Genomic DNA, 19,327 nt, shown 5'->3' with positions numbered 1-19,327 from the left:
TTGGGTATGTGGGACATAGGCATCTCCTTTCCCTCGTTGAATATAAAGAAAATCACCTTAATATAGAGCATGTTAGCAATGAGCAGAGTGGGTAGGTCAGTAAGATGATGCTGCCTAAAGGTACTCACAGATCTTTAAGTTCAGAGAAGCCTACGGAGCCCACCTTTTATTTATGTGCTATGCATTTAACACTGCTAATAGCATAAGTTAGCATAACACTGCTAACTACCATATGCTAGTCAGTGCTGAATGCTTTACCAACCGTACACCACCCTAAATGCTTCACAAATCTCACTCCATATAATGGCCCTATGATTTTAAAGATGAGGAAACCAAAACTCAGAGAAGTTAAATGACCCGAGATTTGAACTCGGGTGCTGTGGCTCCTGAGAGCGTGATTTTATCTCAGTGTTCTCTCTCACCTAAGTGTGTGAATTAGAAACTCAGAATTTGGCCTTTTTGCTGACAATGCAAAATAAAGCACGTGCATATGAAAACCATGAATGTTATCAGTGTTTTTGTATTAAGATTTGTAATCCAGATTTTACATGAAATAGTCATACAACATTAGACCTGAAGATAATCAGAGATAGCTGAGTCACAAAGCTGTTAGTAACTGGTAAATCAGTGTGATTTACAGTGTTTTAGCATTGAGTGGTGTTCAGGTTGAATGCAAAAATTGCTTTTCTTGTGGTATTAGATTGCTGCTTTTTCAGGGTAGTGTATAAACATGGCAGCCCATTTTAGGGGAGAAGACTGCGCCAGGGCAAGTCTGCACAGTTTTCCTTTATCCTTGACCCCAGCTGTCTGCTCTGTGATAATTGTAGGAGTCAGGACACAGGGGATGTATCAGGTTCTAGGTGAGAATGAGATCAGGAGTGAGATAGAAGTTTGGGCCTAAAAGCAAAATAATTGACAAATATAGTTGTTTTTAAAAGATTGAAGTAAATTTTAGGCTGAGGAACTTTTATTTTAATAAAACACCACAATGGAATTTTGCTTTTTGTAAGTATATGTTTCTGCTGTATTTGACTGAAATTTTTCTCTTATCTTACAGTGAAAAGGGCAATACTGTTCCCGGCTATGATTTTTTGGTGAATTCTGTCTGGCCAGAAATAGTACGAGGATTAGAAGAAAAATTACCGTCGCTGTTTAATCCTGGGGATCCTGATGCATTTCACCAGGTACCTTCCCCTCTGTTGTCTGGACTCTTGACGGTGTTAAGATAATCATGTCTTTTTCGCACAGTCTTGGTTCTGTGGTTTATTGAAAATCACAATCTGAGTTGCGGAGCCAGCATTTACCTTAAAAATACACACATTGTTTTATTCAAGTCATAGTCTCTGATATTTGGGGGACTAAGAATATTTTTTAGAATGTAAGGTAGAATTCAGTCGAGAAGCAATTATGACTAGATATGGATGTTTTTTATCTAAATTTTAAAAAAGATCTTAAGGACCATTGAAAACAAATCTCTACAGTTGTTTTCGATGAAAAATCAAGTTTGTAGAACTCTGCTATATCACTTCGAAGGAAAACAAGAAGTAGTAATTGGATTGTAGTATATATTAGGGTCAGTATATATTATATCCAATTACTACTTCTTGTTTTCCTTCAAAGTGATATAGCAGAGTTCTACAAACTTGATTTTCATCAAAAACAACTGTAGAGATTTATATAATTAATATTATAATTATTAACGTAGTATAAAAATTTCCTCTGTAATCTGAAAGATTAGGAGGCCTTCATATTTCTTTTTTAAAAAAAAAATCATGTTTTTTATTTAAAGGACTTCGTGGTTGATAGATCAAAAGTAAACCCATATGTTAACTTTCCGCTTTTAAAGATGTTATGCAGTGTCCTGGAGAAGAATGAAGACTCTAGGCCAAGTGGCCTGAGTCTGCCGCGCTCTCCTGCTCAGTTCCCTGTTGCTCAGCCTCTTGGTGCCTCTCCTCTTCCTGCTCTGGATTTTGATTTTTGTTTTTTTATTCTTTTATTCAGTATGACAATCTTTGTCTTATAATTAGGTAATTTATAAATTTACAATGATCGTAGTGATTGATATATTTGCGGTTTTTTTATTTCTTCCTGTTTGTCCCATTTTTCTTCCTTCTTTTCCTTTCCTCTTCTTTTTTTTTTTCTTTTCCACCTTCTTTGTATTTTGCACTTTGGGAAATTTATTTTTCTCATTTATTCTCTTTTACCCCTCTACTAATTTGGAAGTTCTGCCCTCTATTTATTTGTGTATTAAGTAACCTTAGTGGTTACTTAACAGAATTTAAAGTTACTGGTGTTCTTCAGCCTCCCAAACAGCACAGGATCTTAGATGCCAACCATGCCCTTCCATAGTATATATCAGGGTCTTATTTCTGTTTTAATATTTTTATGCCCCCAAGTTGGGCATTATTTTTATTGCTTTAACGTGGCCATCATCCTCCTCTCAAAATTATTCCACATGTTTATCATTTCCTTTGCTTATTGTTCCTTCTTGGATGTTACACCTTTTCTCTTGGATCATTTTCCTTCCTCCTGAAATTCATCTGTTACGAATTTCTGTTGATAATAAATTTCACTTTTTTATGATAAACCCTCAGTTAATATTTGTTTGAAAATAACGTTATACCTTTTATGTTTGAAAGGTAGTTTTGCTGGAAGTAGAATTCTCTGCACTTTGAACTTTGTCACTTGAAAGGAGTAGTTGCTGTTGTTTCTTGGGAGTTACGATGGCTTTTTCCCCTGGCTCCTGTTAAAATTTCCCCAGTGACTGGTGTGCTGTTTCATTATGATATATCTAGTGTGGACTTCTTTTTATTTGCTGAATTTAAGATTTGTTGGGTTTTCTGAATCTGAGGATTGGTGGTTTTTTAAATCGTTTCTATATCATTTTTATTCATTAACTCAATTGTGCTTCTGTCTCATTCCTTTATCATTTGCTTTTAGAACTCTTGATTAATTATCCTCACTTTATCTTTCATGTTTCCTGAATTTACTTTTTTATTTTTCATCTCTTTGTGCTACATTCTGGGTAATTTCTTGAGACTTTTCTTCTAGTTCAAGAATCCCTTCTTCGGTTGTGTCTAAAATTCCTTTTCACCTGTTTCAAATTTATCATTATTTTCATTTCTAGAAGCTCTATTTGCCTCTTTTTCTAATTGTGCTTGGTTGCTTTGCTTACTAATTTTTCAAGTGTAGAGAGGCAGAAGTTGAGTGTGGTGAGCCTGGGCCTAATAACTTCACAACAGGTAAGAAACCAAATTTGGAACTTTATTATCCCAGAAATACCACTTATCTGTTCTCTTGGCCCTTGTTACAGTGTGTTGAACCATATAATTAAGTAATATGATTTTCAACAAGTTGTGTGACACTGAGTTTTGTGACTTTATAAAATAGACCTTTATAAATAAATAAAGTAGAGCTTTTAAAAATAGATACCATAAGCAGAATGAAGTAATGGTCTTAAGCATTAGCAATTTAGACCCTTTACATCCCTCTTTAGAGAATCATATTGATCATGTTAGGCTTGAGATTTTTCAGCTCAGAAGTGAAGCTTTCTGATGAAATGTTGACTTTAGAATTCTAAACCAATACTTAATGTTCGTGGTTACATTTCTTGCAAGAAATGCTTTCAGTTTTCAGTGTTAATGGGACATGCTTTTGAGAAGAGAGAAGTATTTTTGCATTCCTTTAATATCCATTATATGCAAGGGTGTAGTTTTTCCCAAAGGGGATGAGTTATATTTTTCTTTGTCTCAGCTCCTCACATCTAGACCACACTTAGGGAATTCAGTAAGTGTAGCTAAGAGTCAGACACGACTGAGCGACTTCACTTTCACTTTTCACTTTCATGCACTGGGGAAGGAAGTGGCAACCCACTCCAGTGTTCTTGCCTGGAGAATCCCAGGGACGGGGGAGCCTGGTGGGCTGCCGTCTATGGGGTCGCACAGAGTCGGACACGGCTGACGCAACTTAGCAGCAGCAGCAGCTCAAAACCAGCTGAAAGGAATTTAACACTATAGTAGTGTTTACTGTACTACAGTTCCCATGTAATCACAGATATCATATTTAGGTGATTGGTTTGGTGACCCAGAATAGAGCTTCTCTTAAGTGAGAAGTACATGGGAAATCCTGCAGTGTTCTCCCTAGAGCCTGGGGATTTAGAGCCCTTGCCAAAGGACATTGTGGCTACAGTTTTGCACTGCTGACTGACTGGGCTTCTGGTTCCTCTATTTCCTTGCTTTGTTTCTGAGTAAATTCCTTCTGAGCCTGAGCAGAAGAGGAAGTGTTATCTCTATAGGAGATGATAATAAAAGCAGTTAACCTAGTGGTGTAGTTTTCTGGGTTAAATTAAACAATACAATTGTAAGCACTGTGTCCAGATGATACATGTTAAGTAAGTGTTACCTGCTGCTCTTAGTGGTGTTGCTGGATTCCCCTTGTCAGTCTTCATGCTGTCCCATCTATAAAAATGATGTAATTACTCACATGGTTTGAGTAATTTCTTTCCTTTTTTCCCCCCTCTCTTTCCTTTTTTTAAAGTTTCTACTTCTTCTCGAAAGGCCTTGAAAATATACCACCTAATCCGTGGTCTCTTGTGGCTCCTGGGCAGTTGGGGGCCCTGGGAGATGAGCGAGCACTGTGACTTGAAGACCACTGGCCTTGGAATACCTGGGCGTCTTGATGGGCTCGCCACCCAAGACCTTGAACAAGTCATAGAACCACTTTGGGCATTACTCAGTGTGCGGATCTTCAAAGGAAGATCCTGCAAGGTCCTAATGAGATCTTTAAACCTATGATTCTGTGTGTTGATCTTTATCCTGATTTCCATTTTTCAGTATATAATCCCGATTCTGGTTAGTTTACTTAAAATGAAAATTCCACCTGTTTGTTCTTATTTTAGAAATATACCATAAGTATGGATTTTGTAAGAACATTTGAACGGCAATGTGGATCACAGGCCAGTGTAAAAAGATTAAGAGCACATCCTGCCTATCACAGCTTCAATAATAAGTGGAACTTGCCTGTTTATTTTCAAATAAGGTCAGTAATTTATTCCCATCACCTCCACCCTTCTGAAATAGAATGTGAACACCAGTTCAGATGGACTGAACTCCGTCTCACAGCCCCTTCCTGGAGATCATCATATTATTCCTCGGGAAACAACTTAAAGCAGAAAGGCGCAGGAAGTATCATGATTGCCCAAGTTCTGGCTTATACGACAAAAGGATTAAGCTCTACTCTTCTGTCATTAGCACGCTGAGAACGCTAGACTCCAAGGGAGCGAGACCAGGTCCAGCTCCATTCCCAGGTGCTATGTCTCCATTCGCCACGAAGAGGGTCGCCCAGCAGCTCTTCCTCTCCATTTTCCTCGTTCATCACTTGCTTCAAATAGCAGACCTATCCTTCATCTGTAGTTTTGCACATCTGTAACATTTTTATCCTCAGAGGGAATCAGGAAAAGTATTCTTTCTTGAATATTGTTTGTAGCTGATTCCAACCATCAATTTATAAGAATTGTAGTTACAATTTATAAGAATTGTAGTTATTATTTTGGCTTCCTTTATAATCTTGGTGAGTATTCTGGAAAATGGTGACACTTTCCTTCCGGATAGCATAATGATATCACCAGTGTCAGTAAGTGGTCCTGTAGACAATTTGGGGCAATTTAGGATAAATTCTTAACAATGTATGTTCCCCTAGAAAAATAGATGATAATATAGCCATTTTTGCAGATTCTCTTGAATGAGATCACAATAAGTTCCTCCATTAGTTAGAATGGTTTTTAAAGACTTGGAAGCTTTTTGTTTAAATTGCTGGATGCTTTCATTAATTATAATGCAGTCCTTCCCTGGAGTTCTGAGGAATAATTACAGAGAGGGAAAAATATTAAATACCTTGACTTGTAATTACTTGCCATGATTGAGAATCTATATAATCATCTTTTGATGATGAAATCAAAGCTGTCAGACTGTTAGTATGGTGCTCTTTTACATACAATACTGAGCTTTATACTTAATTTTTCAAGGTTATATTATCATGTAGGTAAGAAATTAAGGATTTGTTTGTCTGAGATACTCATGGACTGCATGGGAAGTAATCGTTATGTGCTGATCAAGATGTAGCCAGGGCAAGAAGCCCTTTTGGTTTGTGAGAAAAATTTAGAATGGTGAAGCATCATTCTATAGTGTAAGAGTGCAGTAGAGAAATGATATTTAAACTTTCCGTGTGTCCTGTAGTCTACGTTTTGGGTTAGATTGCTTTAGATATCTAATAACCATCACAGCCTGTACTCCTGTTTACTGCCTCCACATGCCTCTTATCTAGTTGTTTCCCCAGGCCCCATACCCCCAACGTGGTGATCTTGCCCTGTCACGTCATTCTGCCTTCTGGAGTCGTGGGCCCTGCAGGGTAGCACAGCCTGGCCTCAGCCCATTCTCCTCTCATCACAGGTTCTCTCAAAGCTGGTAATTGAGTCTTAAACTATGCTGAAACTCAGCCAGTCCCATGAAAGACATTTTTAATCTTCACCAGAGTTTAGCCATAAGCATTCAAAGGAATTGCTTAACTTTTCTGTGTAAATAGTTTTATTCAAAATTTATGAAATTTAAAAAGTTACGTTTGAGATACGAAGTGTGGAACCTGTTTTCAGTGCATTTGCTCTTTCCACTTAAAAAGAAATTCAAGTAATACTTTATAGAACACCATTCTGTTGATTTTTGTCAGTGGTTGGGTTATTTATTCTCTGGGATAACAGAATGTTCTGCAGACATGGCTAGTGTCAAAGCTGTATTGCTGTCTGATTCACTTCAGGGTCATTTAAAGTAAGCCTAAATGCCAGTAGGGTGGTGATGTTTCAACAGATTTCTAGGAAGGAGTATCAGTACTAATACTGCACTCTCAGTAGCAATCAGACAGTCCCAGGTCTGACCCTCTGCCTACATCCCCATCATCTTCAGGAAAGAAGGCACGCCTCCCGCCACCACCATTCTGTGAGCACACGGGCACCCCTTCTGTCTCTGGTGCCCTGTTGTGCCAGCACTTCATTTGTTCTTACAGGAGTTTTGGAAAGTAGGGTTAGGAATTAGTTTTCATAGAAAGAGATTAAAGGCACATCGGCCCCCAACAGCCTCAAATGGTAGTAAGTCAGTGGCTGCCTGGAAGCTGGGTGTTAGCCCCTTAAATGCTACAGGCAGTGTTACGTCTTTTTTGACTGAACTCTTGCTAGAATGTTCCATGCTCCCAGGATGGTCACCTGTGCTCTCTGTCTGCTCCGTTCAGCACATGCTTCACAGGGTGTAGCTCCTTCACAGCTTGGAGTCTGTGTGGCACTAACGTGCCTTCCTTCCCCTCCACCCTCCTCAAGTTGTGTCCGTGCGTCAGTAGAGCCATGCGTGGGGAAGGGGGTGTGTGTCTCCAGATCATCCCCATACCCAAATGTAAAAGTTGAGGAGTGTTTGTACTTGGGGTTGCCTTTCTTACAAATCCTCTATCAAGAGTAGAATGGCATCCCATATACATGTGAAAAGTTAGCATAACTTTTCAAATTTCACCAAAGTAACATTTCACTTTGTTTATTTTCTAAGAAGTACAACCTAACATTTCAATCCTGGAAGTTACTGGCCAGCAAAGCTACTTGAGGGGCTGGTGCTGGGCTCCTGGAGGGCAGGGCGAGGGGGCGACTGGGCCGCACGACACGGACAGTTTAGTTTTAAGGATCTCACACCTGGTCACACATAACCTGCACATCTGTGTAAAAGACATTAATTTAGGGGTCTGCTGCATTTGTTTCTTGCACTTTCTCGTTTGTGTGATTTTCAGATTGTTGTAGCATACAAATAGTTTTATCCTGTGTCTTTACTTACACTGAATTATACCTGTTCCTCTGATGGCCACAGAACTTCAAGCTGACCTCTCTTCACGCTGCATTCAGTAGGAACTGTGCCGCATCTTACAGAAACCTCCCTTCCTTGGGGCTGTGAAGGTTGCCTCTGGCTTTCCGCGTTCTGAACAATGCTGCGTTAGTGTCAGGCCTTTTCCGTGTTGAAGCTTACTTCCTGTGTTTTATGTATTAAATGATTTGGGCAAAAGGTGGGATGAGGGATCTGAGCCTAATGCAGAAGCTGGCCTGCTCTCTCCACTGCAGGGCAGCCCCTGCCCTCTCCCCCTCACTGTGCTCAGGAGCACCGCCTCCTTTGCGGTCTCCAATGCTCTCTTCTCTTCCTCCACTTCTCTTCTGTCACTTGTTCCCTCTGTGCCTCTGCCTGCTGCTTGGAGAAACTCGCCTTTTGCAGGCTTCGCGGGGCAGTTGCTGAGTTCTTCCCTCCGTGTGGGGAGCGGCCAGCTCCAGCGGTCAGGGTGACCCAAAGCCCTCTGCTCTCAGCCGCTTGTGCCTTTGAGGGCAGGGCTGCTGCTCTTTGTGTGAAGTGCTGCTGCGTCTACTCTCCAGTTTCCTGAGGATCAGTTTCAGAACTGCTTTTAAAAAGTATATAAGTACTATCGAAAAAACCAAGATCATCGATTAGGTAAATTGATGTTAAGTATGTTCAGAATTTATTGGTAGCAAGGGAACTAGGGGGTGACAGAAGAATGCATGGTAAAGAAAGTATGAGCATGGAAGGGTTGGTTATACAGGTGGGAAGGAGGATGCTACATAGGCAGCTAATTAAGGAAATAAATGCACACACAGTTTCATTTCACAGTCATAAAAATGTGTCCACATCAGGTGTTAAAACAGAAGTCTGTGAGAAGATGGTATGCAATGGCAAATAGCCAGCAGAGAAAACAGAAAACCCATCGAGAAAGCAGATCCTGAGCCTCAGGGTGGGCATGCGGGCAGCAGATATTTGATGAGCACCAGGCAGAGACTTGTTCTAGTTTAACTGCCTATTTTCAGTGATATGTCTCAAGCTGCAAACAAAGATACAGAATATAGCTTCTCCATTTCTTAGTTTGAGGGACATTTACTTTCTTCTGATAGTGTGGAGGTAAGAGGACTGGAAAATCCAGTCTTATGGCCCAGAAGTGATTACCTGATTGTAGGTGGTGGGACTTGCCAGAAATGGCTTCCTGGTCAAGTAATTCACATAAGTTTATTTCCTGCTCAGTAAGAAGAAAAGTCTGTGGAGGCCAGGCATCAGGGCTGCTGGGGCATCTCTGAGGCACTGGCCCTACGAGCAAGCAGGAGAAGGGTCCTATTGCCTGGGGTGGGGGCAGGTTGGGGGAGAGGCACCTGAAGCAGAGAAAACAGCAGTTTACACTCTTGTTTTTCTCTCAGATTTAGAGAAATAGCGGGATCCTTAGAAGCAGCACTCACAGACATCCTGGAAGACGCACCAGGTAACACCCTCACAGTGACGCAGGCTGTCATTAAGCGGGTTGATTCCATTCACCAGGTCTTCTTGGCGGCCTGAGCGCCCGGGAGCGCTCTGAACTTCTGCTGTCTTCCAGTAGTGTTACTTGCTCAGTCATGTCCGACTCTTTGCAACCCCATGGATTGCAGCCTGCCAGGCTCCTCTGTCCCTGACATTCTCCAAGCAAGATTACTGGAGTGGGCAGCCATTCCTGACCCAGAGATCAAACCCAGGTCTCCTCCATTGCATGCAGGTTATATACCATCAGAGCCACCAGGGAAGTAAGTTAGACCCTGAAGATATAGTTTAACTTCTTTTTTAAAAAAGGTTTATAGAGCTTCCGGCTATATAGAGACGATATAAAGGATGCTTTAAGAACATGGGAAGGAGACCATATTTTCGTTTCTGAATATAATGTGTCAAGGGGATATAACCCCTGCTGTGCTTAAGTGACAGCCTTTCTTGTAGCCATGTGGCCACCCTCCATTTCCCTCTCAAGCTAAGGTAAAGGATCAGAATGACCCTTCCCTCCAGAGGATGACTCAGCCCGGACTGCTGCCTCAGGCCTCCAGAGCCCTTGGGCCAGTCCTGGGACAGGGGGCAGGGACTGGGCTCAGCCTACACGTTCCAGACACGTTTGCATCAGGCATGCTTTAGGCGTCCCTGCTGACTGCCCACCTAGGTGGCTGTTCCTGTAGCCACAAAGCTCCACTCCACTGTGCTCCCTTTCGTGCAGCCAAGTTCCATCTAAACTGAGCTCTTTTAGCCTCAAAAGTTTATTTTCAGCTGTCTTTGCAAAAGTAGCCATGTGTAATTGACTCTCTATGTTTAAATAGCGTGTTCAGGAGTGGAAGAGAAGACAGGGCAAGTCCAAAACCAAAGATTAAACCCTTGCAAGTGATGCCCTCCAATTCGCATTTGCCAGTTTATTATAGAGTACCTGTTAACTGACTATTTCTGATTGTTGTATATGTTTAATGTGTATCAAATGCCTGGGAGAAGGAGTCATGTAAGATTAGCAAACAGCATTACACGAGAGGTGTAGTGGTGTGCCCGCCTTACGGCGTCCTGGCTGTGCACGCCACCTCCCCAACTCTCTCTGACCTCATAGGATTCTTCAGAAGGTCACTGGCTTCACTCTTGGCTTGTCCGCTGAAGATTTTAGCTGTTAGCCCTTCTGCTGCGACTCCTTAACTGTGCATTTTTACCTCTAGCTGGGAGCCCGTATCGCCTTTTGGCTTCTCATAGGACGTGGAGCAGCCTTCAGAGGTGCTGGTCTGACAAGATGTTCTTGCCGCTGCTGGCGCATCGTCTGTGGAGACTGACGCTGCAGATTCTGGCGCGGTACTCCATATTTGTCAAGGAGGTGAGGGCTGGCTGGTGCTCATCCCTAATCAAGACTGAAATGAATTAAAGATAGGTTAAGGAAACGTGCCAAGATTTTTAAAGCCCACGTGGTCATGAGAGGTTGATGCAAGGGCTATAGTCCAAATTCCCAAGTTTCCATCCTTTTCACTCTTGTTTATGTGACCTTTAGGGGCATCAGTCATCACATATTCATTGCTTCGTCTTTTTGAAAAGCACCGCATTGACCTTATTTTCCTTGAGGAAAACCAGAATCTTTGTATGGTGCCTCCAATACAGAGGCACCATAAAACAGAGATGATCGTTTTAATGAAGATGATAAAAATATGCATATTTTTTCCTTAATATTTGGAAATTTAAAAACACCAAATGGCTGAGATTAGAAGGTTGTAAAACTGATTAACCTTCCCTTCGTTTCAGAAACCCTTTTCAGCTTGGATGTATTAGGTATTCACATGCCCATGATGATTGGTTAGTTTTTGTGCATAAAGTCACAGGAACATTCCTGTGGTCCAGTGCTGAGCACCCGGCCCCACCTGGTCTGTTCCAGGTCTTAGAGATGCCTGCACAGACAGCTCAGGGACAGACACACACCCCGGCCAGTGCAAGGTGATGAGTATAAGAGAGCATGAGCAGAAGTTTAGGAAAGATGACATGGAGAAGCCATCATCCACGGACACGAAAGCACTCTGTCAACTGGAGGAGAGTGTTTCAGTGGAAAAAGCACAGGCTTCAAGTCAAACTCAGACCTTGGCCCTGCTGCTCTTTAACTTCATGGTCTTAGGGAAATTGGCTGAATCTCAGATTCTTCGTCTGTAAAATAGGAAAACAGCTTCTACGTGTGCTTGTTGTGAGGAGTAAAGAGATTTCTTGCCCAGCAAACTGATAACGAAGGTGCCCAGCAGATAATGGTGCTCCATCCACGTTCCTCTCCTCTTCCTCCTTTGCCTCCCTCTACTCAGAGGAGTCTCAGTAGAGCCCCTGCCCTGTGCAGGTGTTCGCGGAGATCGTGCAGTTCCTGGGACACCGTGGACTTGATATGATTCTGTGAGGCCTGGGCTTGCTTCATCACCCCCAGCAAGATGCCAGCCAGTGATTATTCTCACACCTAGAATATTCCATTCTTTTCTCGATGCAAGTGCTCTTCCCTTAGGTTTTTCCCCTTGTAGCAATCCATTATGCAGAGAACATTATGCCATTTGTATTATCTGAAGCATGATTGAGGTTGAGACTTTTATTTTTTACCCTTATGATGATAATTTATCAGGTAAATATGGTGAATTGTTTACTTTTTAAAACCTTCGAGGTTCCAGATCTTAATCTCCCTTGAGTTTCGGGACCTCTTGCTCGATTTCTGACTGTCACGTAAGTCAAGGAGGGGTGCACACGGGGCCAAGTGTGTCCTGCCCCTGCTTTCACACCTGCCTGGAGAGGCGGGACGAAGTGTCCTTTCACGAGTTACTTTCACTTAATACTTTTGTGTTGAGTTACATGCTCATGTATCTTGCAGGTGGAAACATTTTATCACTGAAATCCTTTTTCAGCTTTTACTCAGGCCCATCTCTAATGAAAGTGCTAAGGATGTTAAAAAGCCTTTGGTAACTGGCAGCAAAGATCTTTCTATCACCCAAGGAAATTGCGAAGACCAAGCAAGTGGCCCTTCTGAAACAAAGCCCATCGTCTCCGTTTCCAGCACTCAACTTGTCTATGTGGTCACAGACCTGCACAGGCTTCAGGAGCAGGTAAGCCTGTGTTGCAGAGGATTCTAAGTTGGGGGTTCAGTGTTCTCACTGTCTGGCCTCATGGGGTTTAGACTTGTGGGCCCAGGGCCCCTGAGAGAGAGCATCCATTTACTTCCCTGCCGGTGTTGCCTCCACCCCGACGGGCATGCTCTCCTCCTTGGGTAGCAGCCTGTCTACAGCATGCCTGCCTGGAGCCCTGGCTTCCCCTGAGCAGTGACGCCACAGGCCAGGAGCAAGCCAGGCCCTCATTAGCTCAGCTTACTCTGTGGAGCCATGGTCTTTAATGGGTTGGATTCCAATTATTTCTAGTCTACTTACCCAGTACTTATACTTTAAAAGTGCTGAACAATTAAAACGTCTTCCTATTTCCTCCACATAGGTTTCATGTTCTTGCTTTTATCATTAACAGAACTTTGTTTAAGAACAGAATGTGTTTAAGTGCTGTGATACTTATTTCTGCTTTTTTCAGGTTTAAGTGTTTTGTGGCGCTTGGACAAATACTGTATGTGTTGAGCAAAAACATGGTCTTTATCATAAGGTTTTTTTGGTATTGAGGGAAGCTACAGAATAGCGTTAATAGCCATGAAAATATGATTTTCCTTGTCGTTGAATTATTTTCTAGTGAAAGCAGTAATTAAGAATTTTGTTTTCTTCCAATGAAAGTTATTGAAAGTTCTGAGTTTAGTTTTATCATTAATTAATAACATTCTGGAGCTGTAGGTGCATATAGAATTGCCTCCTCCTTTGACTAATAAAAAGTAACTGAATATATAAAGTGCATATTTATTTCAGCTTCCAGAACTCTTAGAAACAATCAAGCCAAAACTTGAAGTGATGGGCTTTAAGAATTTTTCCTCCATCTCAGGTAAAAATGAGTCTTTAGATTCAGCAAATCTTTGAATAAGAAATAACTTAAAATAGAATTTTGGAGACTAGGATATATTTAATTATCAGTTTTCTCTAGTTGTAAATCCTTGGTTGTTTCTGTATTCTGTTCTGTGATTTTTAACTTCTCTGAAGGAATATTTTAATTCTAATAATTTGATTTGATTTGGTTTATTGTATACTCTCTTTAGGCCTGGGCCTGAATAGAGTGATAAAACACATCTTTCCATCTCCGCAGCAGCCCTGGAGGACTCCCAGCTGTCTTTGTCTGCCTGCGTACCTGCCTTGAGTGAGAAAATCACCCAGGACTTAAGTGAGTCTTGCTTTAGTCACCTGAAAAGTGCCCTGGAGGTTCCCAGGCTGTACCGAAGAACCAATAAGGTCAGTGCACTCATTGACAAGAATTCTGAGGTGGGGAAGTATGTATCAGGAAGGCCAGAGAGGGAAGAAATGGTTAAGCGAGAACAGAAGTAGGTTCTCCAGGGGAGACTCCATCTCATTCAATTGTGAGAAGATGGCCAGGGCCTGGGCACAGACATAATTTAGGTAGCTGGACTTAGGCAGTGTGGACTTTGGGCCTTGAGGGAAAATAGTATTTTCAAAGAAAGCATTTTAATAAAACATTTTAAGTCCTGCCCTTCTTTTGGTCTTCATAGTCTATATTTGAGAAGATCTGAATTTACCTTATTTCTTTTATATTGCCATTGGAAGTACCTGCTTCTGTCTTTTACTGGATATGGTATAAAAACGTTACATTAAAAGATATTAAAGGTATTTATAAAGTGAAAAATTGAGCTTATACTGGTATTCAAAGTCAAATTCTCCTTTGTCTTCACTTTATAGGGTAGGAATTGGGGAATTTGTTTTTAGCAGTGTTTTAGTTTTTCTCTTGAACTCTCATTTTCAAGTGTTTATATTCATTCCATTCTTGCTAGTTCTTATTTTCCTTCTAATTTTCTTTTCTCCTGGTTGTAAAGTTGGATTTTAGTTTACAACTAAAGTTATTCCCAGGAGCTGTGAAAATGTCCCACAGCATTGTGCTGTTTTGGAATATCCTGGAGTTTCCACACGCACACCCAGTGCAGGGCCTGGTCTGCTATTGCTGCTACTTCTCCCATCCAGCCCCTGCTCTGGATGCAGGGGGCAGCTGGGCTGCGCCCTGAGACGAGATGAGCTCATCTCTGTGGCTATTCTCCTTTTCCTTTTAAAATCTAGGACATACAGCAGAATTTCCACCTCTGGGAACATCAGCAAGAGTATCTAATCTCCTGGTGTTCTGGTCTGAAGTGGGAGAGACAGACCTATTTTAGTTTGCCAAATTCATTACTTTTCCTGTAGGAATCTACCAGCTTTCCCTTTGTCATCAGCAGGGTGTTGTTATATTTACCAAGGGCTCGCCTCGTGGGTCAGACAGTGTGCTAAACGCTTTCTACTGACTTTCGTCATATGAAGTGAGTGCCAGTGCCCTGATGTACAGATAAAGAGACCAAAGTAAGCAAACTGGATCCTCACTTCTTAAGAGCTGGTCTGTTAAGCAGCAGCAAATGGTCACTGGTCGGAGCTAGTCATAAATGCATGGTCTCAAAACTTGGCCCCGCTCACCTCCTGCCCAGTACGCACACACAAAATCAGACCTAGAATTAACAAAGTGGCCAGGTGATTTGTGTGAACACAAGGTTAGGGAACCTGAGTCCGGTCAGCTCCGGGCATCGTCCTCGGTGGCTCCCTCTTGGTCTCCGGGGTCTTTCTGTAGACAACACTTAAACGTGTCTCAAAACTGGTACCTTAGTAATGTCCTTTTGAACATGAGGTTGGAGTAACTTACTTTCTCTTTTTCTGTTCATCTTTAACCTCTACCACCATTACCCAGGAGGTGCCCGTGACAGCCTCCTCTTACGTGGACAGCGCTCTGAAGCCATTGTACCAGCTTCAGAGCAGGCACAAGGACAAGCTCAAGCAAGCCACGATTCGGCAATGGTTAGAAGCCACCCTCTCTGAGAGCACGCATAAGTAAGTGACTTACAAGTAGACTGTTCTGGACCTTCTTAGAAAAGTCCTAAGTCAGAGGTCACTGGGGCCATCACAAGTGGTTGTCTGTGGCCTCGTCACTGGACGAGGCTGGATGTGGGCACCCAGTCTCTTCCCATCTGTGCTCACTCCACCCCAGCCAAGGCTCTGCCTGGCCTGCAGCCATGCCAGCCCTGCCTCCCACAGCTCACACACCTCTGGGGACCCAGGCATATCCCACAGGCCCCTGAGCGCGCTGCCTTTGATGTCCTTAATGTCACTCCATGTAGGGATGTTCTGCAGGTCTAGGCACACTTCTCCTTTCAGGTCCTGTTTCCTTCTTCCATAATGGCTCCGGTCATGCCGACAGTCAGCAGACTTGCACTGGGGAGACCAGGGTAATCAAGGAAGCAAACATGTTCCTTGTGGAGTGTAATTGTAACTCTTACAGGGTTGCTGTCAAAGCCTCAAGCTAATGAGACTAGAGGAGGTCTTCAGTCTGGTTGAATGTCTCTTCAGTTCTAATTCAACCAACTATTTTCCCCGAATCCAGCATTGAGTTACATCAAAATATATTATTTGATTTTGTTGTTGAATTTTAATTATTAATTTTGCAATAATATTTTGTTTCTACTGCTTATGAATTAAGCAGCATTTGTGAGTTAATTTAGAACACAGCAACGAGTTATAATGCGGTTTCTGTTGGCAAATGTATTCTAAATGCCAGGTAACCAGCTTGTAAATAAAATTTTTAAATATAGCTCATTTATAATTTGGAAATCATTTTGAAGGCAATTAGTTTTATTTAAAATTTTTGAAATACTGTTACTCTTTAAAAATGATGAGCTGTTCCTAGAACTGATTGTAAATGAATTTGCTAATTACATTTGGGAAATGAGCTGCTGTTCAGCCTTGATATAGGAAAGACTTTGGCCTGTGATTTCTCTTAGTGCTCAGGACGGACATTTTAAACAAAATTCATATACATAGTTCTTAAATTCTGAGGGAATACAATGCTAGAGAGTCGAGACCCTGTTTTTCTTTCAGTCTTAAACAATATTTACTATGGCTGATCTTTTATTGGAATTGAATTTTTAACTAAAAAAATCCCTTTTTTGGTCCAGTGGGTGTGTTTGGTACTACGTCTCTTTGACCGCTGTGTCTTATGTTCAAGGTACTATGAGACTGTGTCGGATGTCCTGAACTCTGTGCGGAAGATGGAGGAGAGCCTGAAGAGGCTCAAACAAGCCAGGAGAACCACTCCTGCCAGCCCGGCTGGGCTCAGTGGCGGCGGCATGAGCGATGATGACAAGATCCGACGGCAGCTGGCCTTGGACGTTGCGTATTTAGGAGAGCAGGTGACCCGAGCACCGCTGCGCTTCCAAGGGCCCTGACTGCGTTCCAAGGGCCCAGCAGGCACCCGGCGATGACTGGGAGGGACCAAAAGCTCATTCCCGGTGCTAGAAAAGAGGACCAGGGCCCCAGACACTTGAAGGAGAAGGATGTGCACCCAGCGAATATGAGAAGGAAAAAGCAGAGTTTTTGAGGTCCAGTGAATTGACATTCCGTTGGCTTGCTGGCATTTATGTTCCCAAAGCTGCTGGGACATGAGCCCACAGGCAGAGATGGCGTCCTTTTGGTCCAGTGTCTAACCCGTGCTTGATATGGCATTGGTGCTGGCTGGCGGAGGATCCTTTGAGATATTTGTTAGTTTGGCTTTAGAATAACTAGAGAAGCATTAGGCCATTGATTTCTCCTTGTGGTGCTTGAGAAATCATCTCAGCACAGTTTCTTTGCCTCCCTGCCTGCGGTTTTTAGGTTTTCTGTAAAACACAAATTTTGGTGTCACACAGTGGAGGGGTGGACAGTCACGTAGGCATCGTCACCTGTGGGCAAGTGTGGGTCCTACGCAGGGCCTTCCATCCTTACTGTGTCAAACTCTTGAATGTTCAGAAACTGGCTTTCTCAAGTGCTTAGGTTTTCTGTAGCAATAAATGCTCAAGAAAGACCTTTTTAAAATTGCTATTTATTTATCTTTGGCGCACTGGGTCTCTTGCTGCTCGTGGGCTTTCCCTCGCTGTGGCAGCGGAGCTACTCTTGGTCGTAGTACATGCTTCTCAGGCAGTGGCTTCTCTCGTTGCCGAGCACAGGCTCGGAGGCCTGTGCTGCTTCGGTGGTTGTGGCTGTAGGCTAGTTGCTCTGCGGCGTGTGGAATCTTCCAGATCAGAGACTGAACCCATGTCGCTTGCACTGGCAGGCAGATTCTTAACCACTGGGCCACCAGGAAGAGCTTTTTGCTAGAGAAAAAGTGATATCATAACATTCCCGTCAAAAGATGCTTGGTTTTCTAGTCACTCTTTCTTACGGCTCAGCGTCATCACTGAAAATCCAGATTTTTCCCTTTTCAGGTGAATTTACAGGGACATCTTGGCAGAAAGTCTATTACCTTCTGTTTACTTACTCTGTTTCACAAGAGACTTAAAGTCTTTTTATGGGCAAAAAAGTTGGCCATAAACAGATGAAGAGCAAGTAAGCAAAAGACCAGGGAGATGGGTTCCTCCAGCCCCCAGGCAAGCCGCAGCATGCCCGCAGAGGCTGCACAGTCGGCCTGGCGTTCTCCGGACTCTGCTGCGCATGCGTGCGCGCGTGCTTGGCGGTGGTGAATAAAGGGTGGCGGGCGCAGTGCTGCATCTCTGCTTCCGTGTGGTTGCTGTGCCAGAGTTGTTTCTAAGAAAAAGTTGTTAATGATATGCCAACAGATTAAGACCTCAGGCGAGTCGTTTTTTGAGAATTCTGCACTTAAAAAGTTCCTTTTCTTAGTGTGAATTTTCTCTTTCAGCCTATAAGAGAGGCTCTTATCCTGGTGAGAGTATGATTTAGTGAATGGAGATAAATCGACACTGACTTCTTAGAATGACCTCCAGAAATAAATGTTATAATAAGTACACTTTTTAACTTCATTTATTTGAAAGTAAAAAATTATTGTACCAGTCTTCAGGAAACTGCCTTTTTCTGGTTTAGTGGAGGGTAAGGTGAGGGTGGCTATCTTGTTTTCTGCTTTGTAAGGGTCTCTTCCACATTTAGCTAACTTGATTCATTCCTGTGGCCTTTACAGATAGAAAAGATGGGCCTGCGAACAAAGGACATAAGAAGCTTTCCAGCTCTTGCAGAGCTCGTTGCTGCCGCCAAGGACCAGGCAACGGCGGAGCAGCCTTAAGCATCTTGGAAGAACCCAGGGGAATAGAAAGTTGGACCTCACGCCTGCAGGGAAGAAAGCGGCTCTGCTGTCTCTCAGGCTGCAACGAGGACGCACGTCCACTCGTCCCCGAAAGTGCGCCAGGGCAGCTCCCTCAGCGTCTTTGGGTCTTCTTTCACCCAAAAAGAATACAAAACTCTTTTTCCGTTGTATGGAAGATAATTTTAAGATGTTTGAAACTTTCTACTATAGTTTACAGAGCAAATTATTTTATTTTTACTGTAAATCTTAGCGTGGAAGAGATGATTTCTAAAATATGATTGAAGTAAATATGTGTATGTGTGAATAAAAAGTCATCTTCTGGTCCGGCAGTTAGAAGTGGCTGGCTGCAGAGGGGTGGCTACACTGTACCAACGCCCTTCTCGGTGATGACTCACTGCCTCTCTAGAGGGCTGTACGGGCGGCTCTCCATTCTCCCACTGGGTGTTCAGAGCAGGGCTCATCGCCCAGACCTCTGTCAACAGTAAGAAGCAGCAGGGGGATCTGTTTCCTAAATAAAAGAGTCTGCCAAAACATATGCACCTCTTATTTGTGAATTCAGCAAGGTCAGATGCCACATCCCCTCTCCTTTGCACCTGCAGGGTCCTGTCATCATGGAGTGCCCTTCAGGTATGTGGCAGGTCTGGGCTCTCGGAGGGTGACCGAACATACCTTCCCACTGAAGTCAGCAGGACCCCTGCTGGCTGCGTGTGGGAGGAGGGGGAGTGCTGGGAGGGGCACTGGGA

At 42.9% G+C, this 19,327-nt stretch overlaps 1 protein-coding gene across 7 annotated transcripts in view; it reads left to right on the top strand.

The window, feature by feature from the left end:
• Window positions 1–19,119, top strand: part of COG2 (component of oligomeric golgi complex 2) — a 62,472-nt gene extending 43,353 nt beyond the window's left edge. For 4 of the 7 annotated variants that reach the window (XM_005226562.5, XM_024986636.2, XM_024986635.2 and 1 more), the window contains 10 exons: window positions 1,058–1,184; window positions 4,898–5,037; window positions 9,272–9,333; window positions 10,562–10,713; window positions 12,257–12,454; window positions 13,247–13,319; window positions 13,578–13,720; window positions 15,210–15,349; window positions 16,521–16,704; window positions 18,462–19,119. In XM_005226562.5, coding sequence (XP_005226619.1) covers window positions 1,058–1,184; window positions 4,898–5,037; window positions 9,272–9,333; window positions 10,562–10,713; window positions 12,257–12,454; window positions 13,247–13,319; window positions 13,578–13,720; window positions 15,210–15,349; window positions 16,521–16,704; window positions 18,462–18,563 — 1,321 coding nt within the window. In that variant the 3' untranslated portion in view covers window positions 18,564–19,119. 7 annotated transcript variants of the gene reach the window in all.
• Window positions 19,120–19,327: the final 208 nt, after the last annotated feature.

This window comes from Bos taurus, chromosome 28 (assembly GCF_002263795.3).
Source record: "Bos taurus isolate L1 Dominette 01449 registration number 42190680 breed Hereford chromosome 28, ARS-UCD2.0, whole genome shotgun sequence".
Classification (NCBI taxonomy): Eukaryota; Metazoa; Chordata; class Mammalia; order Artiodactyla; family Bovidae; genus Bos; species Bos taurus.
Note: the sequence above shows the minus strand (reverse complement) of the source record. Positions and strands in the feature narration are given on the sequence as shown.